This window comes from Aquarana catesbeiana, linkage group LG03 (genome assembly GCF_042186555.1).
Source record: "Aquarana catesbeiana isolate 2022-GZ linkage group LG03, ASM4218655v1, whole genome shotgun sequence".
Classification (NCBI taxonomy): domain Eukaryota; kingdom Metazoa; phylum Chordata; class Amphibia; order Anura; family Ranidae; genus Aquarana; species Aquarana catesbeiana.
Window position 1 is genome coordinate 183410945 of NC_133326.1, and position 18320 is coordinate 183429264.

The 18320-nt window shown below is 36.5% G+C and overlaps 1 protein-coding gene across 11 annotated transcripts in view; it reads left to right on the forward strand.

Annotated features, from left to right (window-relative positions):
• MAGI2 (membrane associated guanylate kinase, WW and PDZ domain containing 2) overlaps positions 1-18320 on the forward strand; it is a 1136189-nt gene that overhangs the window by 1054990 nt on the left and 62879 nt on the right. For 9 of the 11 annotated variants that reach the window (XR_012242816.1, XM_073619580.1, XM_073619586.1 and 6 more), the window contains 8 exons: positions 56-147; positions 5854-6046; positions 8243-8485; positions 11848-12033; positions 13451-13607; positions 15106-15346; positions 17137-17157; positions 17656-17799. Coding sequence is in view for 10 of the 11 variants with exons in the window: in XM_073619580.1 (XP_073475681.1) it covers positions 56-147; positions 5854-6046; positions 8243-8485; positions 11848-12033; positions 13451-13607; positions 15106-15346; positions 17137-17157; positions 17656-17799 (1277 nt within the window). In the remaining variant the exon portion in view is untranslated. The remainder of the gene's footprint in view (positions 1-55; positions 148-5853; positions 6047-8242; positions 8486-11847; positions 12034-13450; positions 13608-15105; positions 15347-17136; positions 17158-17655; positions 17800-18320) is intronic. The other 2 variants (XM_073619581.1, XM_073619579.1) reach the window with 1 other exon arrangement.

An 18320-nucleotide genomic window follows, 5' to 3' on the forward strand; every position in this document is an offset into this window, starting at 1 on the left:
ATTATCTTACTGCATTTAAATTGTAACAATTTAAAGCTGTTCTGTTTGGCAACAGGTCCTGACTACAAAGAGTTAGATGTGCACCTTCGACGGCAAGAGTCTGGCTTTGGCTTTAGAATACTTGGTGGTGATGAACCTGGCCAGCCTGTAAGTTCTCTGTCACTCTCTAGAGCATATATTGCAATATCTTCTCCTCCCCCTTTGGGACATTTTATGTATTTTGCTACCTGTGAGGTTATACATTTTCTCTATGTTCTAAAATGTATTACTCTTTACTTTACAAGTAAATAATATAATACATACACATGTTTTTATATGAAACAAAGCTCACAGGTGTTTATTACACTATGATTTTAATTACTGTACCATTATTTAAAGGAACTACTAACAACATTTACTGCCATGTGACCTATTTATTAACGGTCATAATTTATTTCACCCTCTCATGGGAAATGTTAATTGTGCCATTTTTACAAAAAAAAAATGCACTTACAGTTTTATTATAAAATCCAAGCTATAAAGCTATACTCAGGCTAAATGCTACAAAAAAAAAACAACCTCCATAGTTACCACAGACCCATGGTTCTCTGTGACATGTTTTTGTTATTTTCAAAGATTAGTCCATTAGTTTTGTTAGACTGATTTAATACATTAGACTCTGTGTGGTCAACTAAATCCATCTCAGCAGTTGTCTGACAAATAGCCACTACAGAGGAAAACTTACAAGTATGTAAATAAATTGCAGCCTTAAATGTATGGAACAGCAATCGTGTAAAAACATAAAACTCAAAAAAACCTTACTTTGGTTTCTATAAAATATTGTATGGTTAAAATGTTCTGAATTGCAGCTTTTGGATATGAGACTACATTTACTACAACTCATTTTTCTGCAAAGTAATACCCCACAGTTTAATTGCCATGGCACTTACAAGTGTGTAAATACAGTACAGTGTTCATAAACATTTTGTGAATTGCCTTGAGTACATGATACAATTCAAGTAATCAATATTCCCTCAGCATCCTCTGTAATATGCATTTATACATTCAGCTTGCCAGCCTTGCCTTTGAAGGCATAAGCTTGAAGAGTATGAATTTAAGGAATGAGGATTAAAAGGTCTATTTTGGAGCTTTATCTCTGAAATGAAAGTAACATCAAATGTATGATCTACACACAGCTCTTCTAGTTGAATTCAGCTTGGTTATGGAGACCTGTACTCATTGTAAGAAAAGCATTTTATGTAGTGAACATAATAAAGGACTGAAATTTGAAATACTCCCAGTATAAAATTTATTAAATGTGCTGTAAGCATGCAGCTATTACAGTGTGCATGTCACCAATGTATTTTGTAGACATATGAGCAATGGGATTTTTCTGGTACCAAAAGAATACGCTAAATAAGTAAAAATGTAACAATTTAATATATCCATGATAAAAACAAGTTAACATTTTTTAAATGTTTTCTTATCATGGAAATAATAAATTGTTACATTTTTAACTATTTGGTGTATTCATATGATAGAAGAAAAATCCCATTACTGATATGGTTGTTTTTGAGATTACTGACTGGTATGTGGTTGGTACCTTGGTTCCATGATTCACTGCTCCACACAAATTGCACAATGTATTTTGTATAGAATGAAGCACAAGTAGGGTTGGAGATGTCCTTTAGGTGATACATTTTAACCTGTTAGATTTGTGTCATTTATGTGCTCGGGCAGAAGATGTTAAATTGTTCTGACATTTGGATGGACAACTGTGCCTCAGAATTTTTTATGTTTTTAATTTTTTTAGTGTGTCAGTCCTCATCTCAAATGTACCTCATCTGCTCAGTTCATCAGGGAGTAAGAATTCTCTGAGTTTTCTAGTGTATTATGTGGAGTAGTCTGCTTCCCAGTTATCCTGTGTTTCCTGTCAGAGGGTGCTTTTGCTTTTTGGTCTTGTTCTCAGCTTTAATTTAGGGTTTGGCCATGGATGTCTCCACTGGTTCAGCTCATGTCCTGACTTTTCTCTGTACCAAGATTTATAGGAAATAGTCTTTACAGGTAGTAATACTTAATGAGACTCAAAATCTTTTCCTGGATCAGAATCTGGGATACAGGGCTGCATCTTGCCCTCCTGTGTCTGTGTGAAGTTTGCTGTTCTGTTTGATTTTAACCTTCTGGCCTCAACCCCTGGTTTGGTGTAGTACCAATACCAGTTTCCAGACCACAGCTTGTCTGAAAATGTGCAATATATTTTGACCTCTGGCTTCCATACTGATTTCTCTACTGATTTCCCCACCAGGCTGCTGTTATCTATTTGCCTTGATCTAGCTATTGGTATCTCTAAGTGCGTGCCTTGATCGAAAGTCCCATACTGTTGTTATAGTATTATATAACTTAAATGTAATGTATTCCAGTTGTTTTGTACTGTATGTATTAATATATAACAACCAGTATACATTAAAAAATTCCAAGGATTACAATATGCTTTTAACTATGTTTTTGCAAATCAGGTTCCTTCTGAATCTACATATTCTGCTCTAGTCCACCTAGTTGTGGAAGTTGTGGAAGTCATGAAAATCCCATTCTATACCTCAGCACATGAGGCTCCTAGAACATAAATACAAGGGATGCCAGAATGGGAATACTGTACACAAGCTAAACACACTATAGGGTTAATTTACAAAAGTCAAATTGCTGTTTACATTGCATGTAAACTTTCCCTTATGCTCGTGAATAAGGTAAAACTCTGCTGATTCCCACTAATGTGCAAGCAAAATTACTGTTGTTGGTTTTTTTTATTTATTTTCCATGCATGTGAATGCATATTCTTTGTAAATTGAATTTTCCCATATTCACTAAGCTAAGAGAAAATTCCCTTGCAAAGTGAACAGCCTATTTGTCTTTAGTAAATCTACACCTATGCCTCTGGGCTAAAAGACAAACAGGACAAGGAAAGGCTGATGCACACAAGGCAGTATTTACGGTATATATACATGCAGGATGATAAGCACAAGTGACAGTGAACCATGTGGTACACCAAGAAAAAGTCAGGAAAGATGCTGATCTAGACTAGGAAATTAACTTGCAGGCTGAGATTCAAAAGTATCAGAAAGCATAGACCCCATTGTGGATTTACAGGAAATCCAAGGGCTGGTGCACACTACTCCACATAACATTCCAACAAATCCTGGAAGTGGATTTTTTTTTTTGGGGGGGGGTCTTTATATACTGTTAAGAAATTATCAAAGAAGAGGTAATGAGTAAGCAGAGACACAGAAGACATGGGTGATAGAAATCAAATATTGACAGCTACAACTGATTTAATTCACAGTGGGAAGAGAATAGATATAGTAACATTGAAAATATTGAAATCCAGCCAGAATTGTTAATCTTCATTATATTTCCAAAGTGACATCATATTAGAAACTGCAATCAATGAAACAGAAATTAAATATACTGTGATCCCTAAAAGGGCATATTAGTATGATGACTTCCACACTATTGTTTTTATTCAAAAGTGGGTTATTAAGGGCTTATTTACACTTGCTTTGGTTTCAAAACACATTAATGACTAGTTTACATTTGCTTCAAAACAAGGCTTCGGACAGGCTTTGTTAAAGCTCTCTGAACACTAGTCAAAGCCCCTGTCACTAAATAAAATGGTTAGCATACAATCCTGTTTACACCTGCTTTTGCTTTGCTTTGGCTTTACTTCAAAAATGATACCCCATGTAGCTTTAGTGGTGCTTCAAAGCCTTCATAGAAGTCTATGGCAAAGTTCACTTGAAGCCCCACTGAAGCCCTACCGAAGCTCCATGAAGCCTCACCGAAGCCCCATTGAAGCTCCACCAAAGCCCCGCCAAAGCCTCATCGAGGCACCAAGCAAAAGCAGGTGTAAACAGGACTGTAAGCTAACCATTTTATTCAGTGAAAGGAGCTTTGACTGGTGTTCAGAGAGCTTTAACAAAGCCTGTCCGAAGCCATGTTTTGAAGCAAGTGTAATCTAGCCCTAAATCAGAATTGCTGTTTTTTTTCTGCCAGGTCACTAGCTTTAGATCTGCAATATACTTTTAAGAATTATGACATAAAGAATACAAGCTGCAATTTAACCATTGCCTGAACAATCAAAAGAGGTGTTCAAGGAGACAAAACATAATTGAACTATGTTTCCCTATAAAAAAAAAAATACTTACCTGAGCCCCCTATTGATCCAGCAATGTCCACGAGAGCCTTGCCTCTCCGGGGACTCAAACTCCTGATTGGCTTTTGGCAGCAGCGGGAGCCATTTGCTATCACTGCCAGAGAGCCAATAAGAAGATGGAGGGGGGTGGGGGCCAAGCCGCTGGAATGGACACACAGAGCAGCAGTTAAGCTTGGGTGCCCTCATAGCAAGCTACATGAGGGAGTAGCCAGGAGCGCCGGCAGTGGGACCAGAGAGGAGAATTCGGGTTGCTCTGTGCAAAACTACTGCACAGAGCAGGCAAGTTTAACATGTTTGTTATTTAAAAAAAAAAAAACAAGGCTTTAATGTCACTTTAAGGAAAGCAGCACTGTCACCGCCCCACATGCAGCCTTTTGATTGGCCAATGAAGAAGCGGCAATATACTGATAAGTCATGAACTCTGCTCACTCTGCTTTTTTCTGTCAGCAAATACATGCAGTATATGCAGCAGAAACCAATTAACTCCTAATGATAGACTTCCCTTTGTCAGTCTGACTGCTGTTATGCAAGGGATGACTGGAGACAAATTCCAGCAATTAAAGTGTTACTAAACCCACAACAGTAGAATCAGAAGTATATGTAGTAAAGCATGCTTGTTATACTCACTGTGGAACCTAAGGGGTTCATTTTGCACATTGTGTAAAAAGGCTGTTTAATCCTGTCTTCTCTGATCCTCCTCTTCTTCCACAGTCCCCAATCCATCTGCTTATAGAACAGAGCCTTGGTAACACCTATCACATGCTCACATTGGTGTGTATTGTTAGAGAGATTTTTTTTTTCTTGGAAAGTTGCATATAATCAGCACTGTCCAGACAGAGGGTCAGGGGTCATGCAGCCTCATAGGACAGTCGGAGGAGAATGAAAACTCATCCTACAAGCTTAAGCCAGTGCTCGGCCAGACACTGGTAGAAGTCACAAGACTGCTATATACAGCTGATGAGAAAAAGTATTTAGCAGTTTATATTTACTAAAATAATTGCATTTTCATGTGCTGTTTAATATGGGAGACCAGATATATTAGTTAATGCAGGGTCCTGGGTTTAGTAACACTTTAAGATTGGCATGTACAAATACATTTCAGGTATTTAAAAAATATTAAATTGCATTAAACTGTGTTCTTTTTAATATGCATAGAGATCAGGTTTAATACAGCCTTAGCGTGTTATTTTATTAACAAATTAAGCTTGAGATGCTAACTCCTACACTGATATTTAAAGCAGGCTTTAACATTTTAGAAAAGAAAAGGGAAAGTTGTACCTGATTATATTGGGTATTCATCCAATATGTGTGGGCCTCTAAATTCTGTAGTGTGCTGTATGTAATTACTATATGTATAAAAAAAAATATGTGCGATACACTTTTTGCATGAAAGGAGCAATAATATGCCTGCAAGCCTGGGAGTTCTTTGTAGCTAATGAATCTCTGGGCGATTATGTACTAGCAAATCAATACAATTTTTTGTACCAATAATACTTGTCATAATAATTGATAATCTGTTACTTTTTCCTTTTTTTATTTTAATTATTAATGTATGAATCAATCAAACCTAGTCATAAATGTAACACCACATTATATACTGCATACTGCTCTTGCTAGAATTGTCAAAGGTTAAACTGATCAGTAATTAACCACTTTTCTCTATTTAGATTTTAATTGGTGCTGTGATAGCAATGGGCTCAGCAGACAGAGATGGCCGGCTACGGCCTGGTGATGAATTGCTGTATGTAGATGGAATTCCAGTTGCTGGTAAAACTCACCGATATGTGATTGATCTTATGCATAATGCTGCTCGTAATGGACAAGTCAATCTTACTGTGAGAAGAAAGGTACTATCAATAGGTAGGTTACCCACCACATACAAATTAAAACCCACTTAAAATTTTTATTTCTAAAATCAATGTGTTATTTTATCTTAATTATTTATCTCATCCTATTAAGATGTGACTACTCCATTACTTAAAGTATAACTAAAGGCAAACCTTTTTTTTTAGTTTTGGATAGAGTGGAGAGGGATTAGAATGCCTGTCAGTTTTTATTGCTGTCTGTGCCCCCGTTTAGGAGATACACCCTCTCTATTTGTCCTGTTTACCATTATTATTGAAAGTGAAAGTAAAAGAAAATTCAAAATTTTGGTTTGTCCCCAGAAAAGTAACAGAGGGGAAATCTTCCAATGGGGATGCTAGTTCTGGTGACCTGGGGGTCCCCAAGTAATACCCTTAATTTGCAGGGATTTCCTCTCCCTTCCTGTTTGGCCAAGGGACAGGAATCTCTGCTATGAGACACAGATGACGAAAAAAAAATCTGACATGGGTTATAACCTTCTTTTGCTCTGTCTAAAATGAAAAAAAAAAAAAGTTTTGCCTATAGTTCTTCTAAGATTTAGGATGCTGTCTACAAATCATAGGCAAAGTCCATTGCCTTCTTAGTTCCGAAGGCACAGAGATTGTAATCTCACTGCCATTGAGATATCCGCTGATCTGCACATCTACATGATAGCTTTGCACAAATTGCTTGTGTTCTCTAAGCTTATTTGAAGTAGACTAGAAGGACACTTCTAGTTTATATAATAATGCACTAAGGAGTATACATAGATTGAAAAGTCTATCAATTCCACTGGAAATACTGCAATGCAATTTAGTTAGACATTATTATTATTTATTTAACCAAAGTTACCAGCTGTTAAAAAACAGATGATGTTATGTTTGTGGGAGACCACTGACCCAACAGGACCTATTCACAAATATGCACCCCCCCCCACACCCAAGCCACAGTCGTTATTTATAGCCCAGCATTTGTGTAATATCAAATAATTAATTTATGGGCTGTCTTAGGCTTTTAACAGCTCTTTCTGCAGTAATTTCAGTAATAGGACATATAGATGGATTACTGTGCTGTCACGCCTCCTTGATCCATTCCAAGAATTATTATGGCAGGCACCAGACTCCCAGTGTCTCAATTCCTTTATTATACCTACAATTGCATTATCTAGATAGTGACAGTAAAGTGCTAAAATACATCTGGCTCGATGGCTGCTTTGCTATGGTTTCTCAAAGCTCAATGGAGCACTGCCTGAGATGGCACACTGCAAAATTGTCAGGCTTTCATTTATTTAGTAAATTAAAACAAATTGTCTTGCAGTATTTCCCTGTTTTTGCGCTATAATTTCTTCCTTTTATTTTTGAGATGTCAGTGTTCTGCTGATTAAAAGGTGCTCCACAGTATAATGCTACCATCACCTTACTTTGCATTTCTTAATTTGTACTAAAGTATTTCACTTTGAAAGTTGTATGAAAGTACATCACTTTAAAAGCTATTTCGAGCTGATTACAGACTTCTCCCTCATTACACCTGCCTCACCCTCATGCACTTTATATACTGTGTGCTTTTAATTAGGTACTTCTAAAAAATAGATTTTTTTTGGTGCCACTCTACCATGCAAGTTGATTTTGAGCAGATAAAAAACAGGGATGTACCTATGCAGTTCTGCATAGATTGGCAGCTCATTAATAAAGAAAAACATTTAAAGCAACCCTAAAAATATCAAAAATATGAACATGTGAAGAAAGCAGATTTATGCTTACCTGTCCATTGGCAGGCTTGGAATCAAACATAATATATATATATACAGTGTGATTAAACAGATGCATAGGCATAATTATCTTCCTATATATTTTTGGAATTTTTTAAAGGCAAGAATGTAGAGCCCTATATACTAAAAATGTTTTGGTGCACTCATACACTGAGCAGTACATCTTCACTACTAAATGCTGTAGCTTCTTCAAAGTGTATTGACCTTTTTGTGACTTCTCTCACAAGTTTACTAGTTGCTTGTACAGGCAGGTCTGTAAGACAACTTTTCTGGGTATAGCTTTCTCTTTCTGATAACTGAAGAAACCAAACCCACTTAGACATTCAAAAACTTGGATATTTGCAACTTTTTAAAAATGTATTTGTATTACTTTCTTTGATGTTTAGAATGGTCTTTAGTCTTTGGTTTTCACAGAGAAAAGAGCCATTAATTTTTTTTCTTTACAGGCGATAATTGCCCAGAAAATGGCAGGAGTCCTGGCTCTGTGTCAACACATCACAGTTCCCCTAGAAGTGACTCTGCATATCCAAACAGTAATCATACTACACAAAGCAACGCTTCTCCTCCTGAGGGTTTTGCCAATCAGAACTCACAATCCAGTGATGTGGTCATCCATCGAAAAGAAAATGAAGGGTTTGGCTTTGTAATTATCAGCTCCTTGAACAGACCAGAATCAGGAGCCACAATAGGTAACTTAAGAGTATTAAATCAACTGTATTAAATAAAAAGGGAAGGAAAAACTTTTGTGGTGGGATTCATAAGTACACAATAGTGGCTATATGAATATATATATATAACATTTATTAGCATTACCACATTGCGTAAGTAATGTAAAACATGTTTAGATAGTAGTTTCCCCCCTCACCCCCCTTACATTTACCTAAGCCCTCATTCGATTCAGCACTGTGCCCATCTATAGCAGCTCTCTCCCCTCAGTTCCTGGTCTCACAAGCTTTGCTGAGGCAGCAGGAGCCATTGGCTGCAGCAGCTGTCAATAAAAGCTAGTGACAAGAGAGCAGGGGGTGGGGATCAGCCCCACTGTCTGTGTCTATAGACATAGACAGCAAGGCTCGGGAACAACCCAACATGAGTGCCCCCATAGAAAACCATTTGCAATACTTTTTGGATGTCTCCAGCCCTGGGTCCTGCATGATGCTACATCCATTGATCACTACCATTTATGCTAGGGTTAGGCAACCTCGGCCCTCCAGCTGTGGTGAAGCTACAAGTCCCGTGAGACATTGCAAGGCCCTGAAAGTCACAGGCATATCTCCTAGAGGCAGAGACATGATGAGATTTGTAATTTCACCACAGCTGGAGTGCCGAGGTTGCCTACCCCTGGTTTATGCACTTCTTCTAGCCCTTTTGCAAGATTCGCTGGATGTCGATTGATCTGTGTGTGGACTTTTTCACTGTCACTAGTTGTTCTCACAGATTTCATTTATTTGTCCAAGTGATAAAAATGGACATCAATCACTTATAGTTGTGTACAAATATATATATATATTCATATCCAGAGGTTGTCTTTGGGAAATAGACGTATGAGTGCTTCCAGCATTGCTACAGAGGTTGAAGGGGTGGGGGGTCAGCCTGTCAGTGCTCAGACCGTACGCCGCACACTGCATCAAATTGGTCTGCATGGCTGTCGTCTCAGAAGGAAGCCTCTTCTAAAGGTGATGCACAAGAAAACCAACAGTTTGCTGAAGACAAGCAGACTAAGGACATGGATTACTGGAACCATGTCCTGTGGTCTGATGAGACCAAGGTAAATTTATTTGGTTCAGATGGTGTCAAACCTGTGTGGCGACAACCAGGTGAGAAGTACAAAGACAAGTGTGTCTTGCCTACAGTCAAGTATGGTGGTGGGAGTGTCATGGTCTGGGGCTGCATGAGTGCTGCTGACACTGGGGAGCTACAGTTCATTGAGGGAACCATGAATGCCAACATGTACTGTGACATACTGAAGCAGAGCATGATCCCCTCCCTTCAGAGACTGGGACGCAGGGCATTATTTCAACATGATAACGACCCCAAACACATCTCCAAGACGACCACTGCCTTGCTAAAGAAGCTGAGGGTAAAGGTGATGGACTGGCCAAGCATGTCTCCAGACCTAAATCCTATTGAGCATCTGTGGGGCATCCTCAAATGGAAGGTGGAGGAGCGCAAGGTCTCTAACATCCACCAGCTCCGGGATGTCATCATGGAGGAGTGGAAACGGACTCCAGTGGCAACCTGTGAAGCTCTGGTGAACTCCATGCCCCAGGGGGTTAAGGCAGTGCTGGAAAATAATGGTGGCCACACAAAATCTTAACACTTTGGTCCCAATTTGGACAGTTTCACTTAATGGTGTACTCACTTTTGTTGCCAGCTGTTTAGACAATAATGGCTGTGTGTTGAATTATTTTGAGGTGACAGTAAATTTACACAGTTATACAAGCTGTACAGTCACTACTTTACATTGTAGCAAAGTGTCATTTCTTCAGTGTTGTCACATGAAAAGATATAATAAAATATTTACAAAAATGTGAGGGGTGTATATATACACAGTATGTGTGTTTGTGTTGTAGTGTATGTTTACTATTAGGGTTTTTGGTATACATAATCCAACACATTTGTGCTATATATTGTTTAGCACTGCAATTTTAGATTTTTTATGGTACATATTACCTCCATTACCTCCATGTTTCAGTTTTCCTAGAAACATTTTTTGTGTGCTTCAAAGTTAAATCTTGATAGTCTAAAGTACAACTACCCAATAAAAAGAATGTATAAATCTGAACAAACAGTCCAGGAAAAACAGTCAACTGGATTACTATAATGCGTCTTAAAGTCACAGAATAGGACCTAAGGGAATTTAAAGAGCATGGTAATTTTGAAAGCATTTTAGTAGAGAGCTTAGCATAGGTAATATTGCATAATATATACAATAGATTTCAATAAATATCACTACATTTATATACACAATTGTTTTATGGGCAGAATAATATATGCCTTAAATGCTATACAGTAAAGTACTATAAAGGAAAAACGAGACTTTAATTTGAATTTTATTGCACTTTTCCTTTAATCTTTCCCTGCCAACACTTAGTAGTACTGTAAATGCATTTTTTCTGCATTTTGTTTTTTTTATTAATTTTTTTAAGTATAGAGTATGATTTATCCTTAAATTAGCCTGCCAACTGCAATGTGAGCTTGAGATGATTATCACCTATAACAATCCTTTCTCTTATAAAAGGAAGAACTGATAAAAAAACGTATTTTAACATTTAATGTTTAGGTCCAGGTTAATATTGCCGTCAATGCTGCATCTGCTGGGAACACCTTCTATGTTAATTGCATTACATCAACATGGCATATATTTGCTAGAATAAGCACAAAACATATGTTCTAATGAACTGAAAACATCACGTTTTGCCCATTTGCCATTTTGACATATCAAGAAAATTAGAATGTACTTGATGTATTTCATCCATGAAGAAATAATTCTGTTTAAGCTATGAAATAATCACACTGTACAATACTAGTTTTAAGGCACAGAGAAGGGTAGAGGGGCTTCTTGAAAAAAAAACATTTCAAAGAGGCCTATGATCTAAAAAATACTGCTGCAACAGCCATAATGCCCAGTTTGTAATTGTGTTTATTTTTATTTTTATAGTTGCCATTAATGATAAAGCCAGTATTTAGCTAATAACTTGAATTTTACATTCAGAATCCCATGATAGAAGTAAAAAAAGAAATAAAAACTTTCAGGAGTTCTAAACCATACTTACTGCATCAAACATTAAAACATGTTTTTAGCTTTACATACACAATAAAATGTAAGTCAATCCAAAACTGATGTTTAGCTCTTAAATGCAAGTAGAATAAATTAGTTATTTGTCTTGAGAATTCTGGCATGAAAATCTGTGTACCCGAATTCCCAGCTTCCACCTGACTGCTGTCTTCATTTATTTTACACTGCTAAGAATGAAGTGGTGGAAGTTGGAAATTCTAACTTAGCTTATTTATTAGCAATGGCTAGTATTAATTTGTATGATTTTCTTTACAGCTGTACCACATAAAATTGGCCGAATTATTGAAGGAAGCCCTGCAGATCGCTGTGCAAAGCTGAAAGTTGGAGACCGGATTTTAGCTGTGAATAGCCAGTCTATAATCAACATGCCTCATGCAGATATTGTTAAACTTATTAAAGATGCAGGTTTAAGTGTAACACTATGCATTGTTCCTCAGGAGGGTAGGTATCAGTAGGCATTGGTTACAACTTAGTATATTAAATGTACTGTAAGTTATTCTAATTTTACATTTATGTGATAGAACACCTTTAAGACAAAATTCAATACTGACATTAAACTAATAACTAGAAAGCAAGCTCTCAAATTATAGCTTAAATCATGACTGCATTCATATAGCACCCACAATTTACACAGTGCTTTGCATACTGTACTTGTGCTTCACTCCCTTCCTTTAAGGAACTTGCAGTCTTTTCTTCTTATTTCTTACTCAACAATGTACAACATATTTGCACATACTCCCCTTCCATTTTTTATCCTGCCGCAGTGTATTAAGGGTAAAATGTGATGATTGAGGTTTAGGTTTTGCTGGTTATACATACTGCAATAACTGTATGTGGCATTAAAAATCAGCTATGTCCGAAATTATGAAGGTCTGCTCAGGTTTGTCCTGGTTAGCTGTAAAAAAAAAAAAAACAAGTACCCTTAGTTGGATATTTTCTTCTAAGTGTAGTATTACTGGACTAAACAGAGCCCAAAAACAATATCATCCCACCCTACTTATAGTGTAAAAAACCAAGAGCAAACACACACACACCACTCATATCAATGCCTCGCCCCCCCCCCCCCAATAGACAGGAGAGCTAAAGAGCCCACATCCATGGTACCAGAAAGCCAACAAATTGGGGATAATATACCCTCTGATTTGCAATTGTTAAGTGGAATATCTTTCCAAAAAGAGTTTGCTATGTCAAGCCAAGGCTGCCAGATTTTGGAGAACTTTTTGGGGCAGGCCCGAACCTTAACTTGAAGACAGGTAAATATTTATTTACCATACAATAAAATTGTATTGAGGGTGCAGCAGCATTTGCCACATCAAAAGGATTTGTTTTCTAGCATAAAACAATAGCATACGAATTAAAGTTTCAGCATGTGTCCGATGTATAAAGTCATTCAGAATACCCAGCAGTCCAACCTCTGGGCTGTGAGGTACAGGCAGATGAAGAGTGCTATCAAAGAAAGTAAATGGGTTTTTCCAATATATAGAAATGATAGGGCCAAAACATATGTAGAACAAATATGTAGAAGGTCAGCTCCCATAAGACTGCATCGAGAACAAGCAGCATAAAGGGAAATACTTAACAGGTAAATATTACATCTGATCTGTTGGGAGCTACAATTTAGAAAATCAGTATAACAAAACAGTTATGAAACGCCCAAAATAACTAAAAGAGATCAAGTTTTGAGCTGTTTAATAGCATTTCACAGAAAGTGAGTGTTGGAAAGATATACCACATAATGGATTGTAAACAGTATTCAACATTTAAAATATAATGGACACCAATTTTATTTTACTTATTGTATCCTCTTGTAAGTTTAAGAAAGAATGTGTTATGTGTTTGACACTTTTGCCTTTTACAGATTTAAACAGTCCAGCGTCTGCACCGAGTTCAGAAAAGCAGAGTCCTATGGCCCAGCAGCACAGCCCCATGGCGCAGCAGAGTCCAGTAGCTCAGCATAGTCCAGTAGCACAGCCTCCTCCCCCACAGCCACTACAGTTACAAGGCCATGAAAATAGGTAACTTTTAATAAGTATACTAGTTATTCTAACAGGCTCACAAATCTTTTCAAAGAAGGATTCAACCTTTTTAATGAAGGCTCAACTTTTTGGAGCTTATCTCTCTTCAATGTTTGATACAGTGTTCTGATTATGAGCAGAAAGGTTTTGCATTCCAATTGATAGTTATGGTTGTTCTGTTTGTTAATAAAAGAATTATTAATTGAAAGATCATATACAGTTCTCAGTAATCTTTACGCAAAATTCTTTCCTGGGTTAACTCATATACTACCATGCATTCTGAAAAGCCATTAAACAGTGGGGCGGATTTAATAAAAGTAAAGCGTTTTCACTTTTCAAGTAAATTTGCACTTTCACATAATTGTTTTTTGCTTGCACAGGATTTGAAAGTGAATATTGACTTTGCTTTATTGAATTTGACAATGTTGTACTGACTTCAGTCATCCAATCATGTGCAAACAAGTACTGTAGGTTTTTTTGCAATGTTTCATGAACATGAATGGGTTTTCTTTGCAGAGTGAATTTTTACTTTGTTTCATTCATTAAGATAAGTGGAAAAATAACTTTTTTATTGAAAAATTCTCTCTGAAAGTTACAATTCTCGACTTTTTTAGTAAATCAAGGTCAGTGTGTGTTATCATCCTGAAATCATTCAAATGTAAGGACCCATTCACACTGGTGTGTTAAAGTAATGTGCATTAAAATGTGCAAATTAGTGTGTGTCCTTGCAATGTATGGTATTGCATACACCACAATGCTATGACATTGATTTTGAATGGCTCCCAAACTGTTACAATAGTATCCCCACTGCAGTATACTACAAAGCCCATTTGTATGTTGCAATGTGTTGCATTAAAAAAAGGCAGATATCTGATTTTCATGTGTAAGGATTGCTGCCAGGCCAGCCCATTCAAAATGAATTGCTTGCCTTAAGTCAGCAGATCTTAACATATACAGTAGCATGTAGTATTAATAAAAATGTGTTAATGCCACTCATAGTCTAAATGAGTCCTTAGACATTAGAGACTTTCTGAGTTCCAAGACCCAGCTCTGAAAATATTCCTCAGACTTTCATATGAAGAGCAAAATATGAATCTTTTATAAGTAAGTCTACACAGTTATAATACCTTCATATTGATTATTCAAGGTCTTGCAGAAGCCCAGTTGTGACCGAAGGTATTAAATGTGACATTTCCAAAATAAAATTAAACAGCACAATAAGTTAGTATTCTTCTATTTTAGTGAGTGTGTATGTTTTATACATTATTAAGCATGATAGCATTATATTTGGAATTTTAGAGCCAGTGAGAGTGAACATAATCACATGATGTACAGTAATGATTGTTATGGCAAATTTATTATTATTTGGTATTATAATTTTTGATGGCAAACAATTAGGCCCCACATCTGTGCACTAGGTAAGACATTCTTTAAGCAACTGCATATAGTATTGCAGTCCACAACCTCTTTGGGTCTTTAAGTGTATTTCTCTGTACAGTTACAGGTCAGAGGTAAAAGCCAGACAAGATGTAAAACCAGACATTAGGCAGCCACCTTTTACGGACTACCGTCAGCCATCAACAGACTACAGGCAGCCTCCTGTAGATTATAGACACCCACCAGTACTCGATTACCAGCAACCTCCTCCTTTGGACTACAGGCAACCTCCTCTAATAGATTACAGGCAACATTCTCCTGACACTAGGCAGTATCCACTCCCTGATTACCGACAGTTCCAGGTAAGCATTTACTACTACTAATACTTAAAACAAATAAGAGATATTCATAAGTTCATTGACCATGTATTAATTTTTAGTAAATGAAACTAGACAGCAATCTGGCAACTTTAGCTTTTGCCTGGAAGAGTTCCGAGTCAAAATATTTATAAGCTGGCTGTTGGTGTGAGCTCCTATGGGCTACTCAGTCTCAGTCAACCTTGTTTTAATACAATTTTTTTTCTATATAGAGCGAGAAGCAAAGTAAGCCACAAATTATAATGGCATCACTCAAAACCAGCATAAGACTGAGCTTTTGGTTTAGGCATTTAAAATTAAATGCTTTTTCAATTAGCTTCAGAATGTTTCAGACTTACTTTCATTAGACCCCTTAGTTGCACTGTTTTGGGCTTTTCCAATCTCAGATTAAAAAATCGAATAGCTTTACTTTTCAAGAGGTGTTGTCAAATGGGACATTGTTTTAAACCCTCTATATCCTCCCTTGCTATTTGCATGCAGAAATGTATACAGTTGTGGGAAAAGGTTTGTGAAACCTGTAGGTTCTCTGTATTTCTGCATGAATGGCACTTAATGATCTGATCTACCTCTAAGTCACAATAATCAATACTGTTTTTATCGGTCACATTCAACACATGTTGTCTTTATTGAAGAAGTGGTTTAAGCAGAAGTCATTAATGTAAAATATCTGTGACTTTTCTGACATCTCGAAAAAATGCCATTTGAAAAAGGATATATTGAGCCTGGTATTTCAATGAAACCAGTTCATGGTTGGACATGCCTTAAAAGAATCCTCAGTACTGCTATGACCTTAGAAGTGGGCCTCTTCACATATTTGAGGATGTTTCCAATCCTAAGACATGTGACAAAAAACTTTAGGGTAAGGGATAAGAATCTGAGGTGTCACTTGCACTTGATAACATAAGTATCTGTAATTATGAAGTGCTTATGAATCTACAATATTAAAGACATAAGGGCTGTGTCCATAGAACGTTATAGTGGAAACCACTGCTCTTCTTATTTAAAAGAAAATTTCTGCCCATTGCCATTTTGCTTGAAACAACATGAATATTCCCCAGCACTACTGGAACAGTGTTCTGTGTACATAGTAGACAAAGGATGAACTTGTAATGCATATGCAGAGCATTATTTCTGGAGGGAAAAAACACTGCATAATGGTGTGGGTCTGTAATGCTACGTTAGTCCTTATACAGTTTGTTTTTTTGAAGATCCACTGCATTTTAAGTTATATAAGGGATTTCTACAGCAGATTTTTGTTACAAAAGCTCAAAAGAAGTTGGATCATACAACATGAAAGTCATCTGAACAAAACAGTAAATCAACAATAGAGTGGCTCAAACAGAAGAAATGATGTTGTTTAGAAATGCCAAGGCTGTGTCCTCACATCTTTCTCACTGAAATGCTATTTTGTGACCATAAGCAGACTGTTCAAGCAAGATATTTAAAAAATAAATGAACTGAAAAAGTTTGATATACAAGATTATGCCAAAATACATTCTGACCACAGTATATCTGATCAGCAATTACAGAATTTGTTTGTTTAAGGTTTTTGACAACAAAGAACATGCAGATATAAATAGACCAAGTTTGCATATTTTTTCATAATTTTCCTTGAATGTTTAAACAAAAATTTCAGTAAATTTATAATTATGTAAACTATGTGCATTTGTTAAATAAGATTTTGTCGATGTACACAAAGATGACGATCAGATTACCTTTTTAGAAGCCATTTCTGCAGAAATCCATAACAATGTTTCCCATTTGTTTTATTACAGCTCTGTGATATGGAACTTTGGGTAGGTACAGTTGATGATAAAAGTTTGATACCAAAACGTTAAGACTACCATGGGTAAAAAGTGATGAATCTAGGCAACAGACTAGGTCTGGAGGTTCTTCTTAAGCTCTACTTCATTTTTATTTCACTTTTCAGTGCACCTTTAATTGGTCCAACTATGTGTGCATTAGGCCACTTCTACTATTATTATTACTATTAGTATTGCTGTTATTTTATTATTACTATTATGAGTATAACGATGTGCACACTGTCTAATTTGGTAAAAACTGAAGTTCTGCTTTAAATTGAAGTTTTTGCTTTAATCTTTTATTCTCAATGTTCACCTTTTTACTGATGAGATAGGCTTTTCATCACTTTGCTGAACATTTCATAGAATGTAAACAATGTTTAACAATCCAGGGCATGTTCAAAACCAGGATGAATATCAATTGCATGCTGGGCATTCTGAGTGAATCACAGTAAGCTTTAACTTATAACATATCTGGACTGCATATTGCAGGATTATGACTATTTCACGGTAGAGATGGAGAAGGGAGCTAAAGGATTCGGCTTCAGCATACGGGGAGGCAGAGAATACAAGATGGACTTGTATGTGCTCAGACTAGCAGAGGATGGCCCTGCAATACGAAATGGGAGGATGAGGGTGAGTTCATTTAGGTAGACTAATTAAAGAAAATGTAAACTTGATTATTATTATTTTTTGTTTAGTGTCCCCAGTTATAATAAACGTATGTGTTCTAAAGTACAACTATCCTTTTCTGGGTTCCCATGTGTTTAAATTAAGTGCTTAAAATATAAATAGTTACTGTAAACTACTGTTAGTGCAAGCTTTAAATGTCACACAAAAATCATAATGAAAGTTGCATTTTCAAATAATTTTCATGCATGCTTTTAGTATGTTTATTGCGTATGTTTATGTTTTATACTTCTTCATATTGTAGCAGAAGCATAACATACATGAATGATTGTTTACCAAGATGGAAAGATTGTTATGAAGGATTTGAAAAGCAGAGAAGGAGTAGCTTGGACTGCAGCATGAGTGTTAAGCCAGGCTGTCATGACATTGATTGTGCTGAGCAGAGAAAATTTAGCGCAAAAAATTGGGGTGAACTGCAGTTCTTCCAGTCAGGGTTGTGATATTTGTAACCCTTGTTTCAATATCAT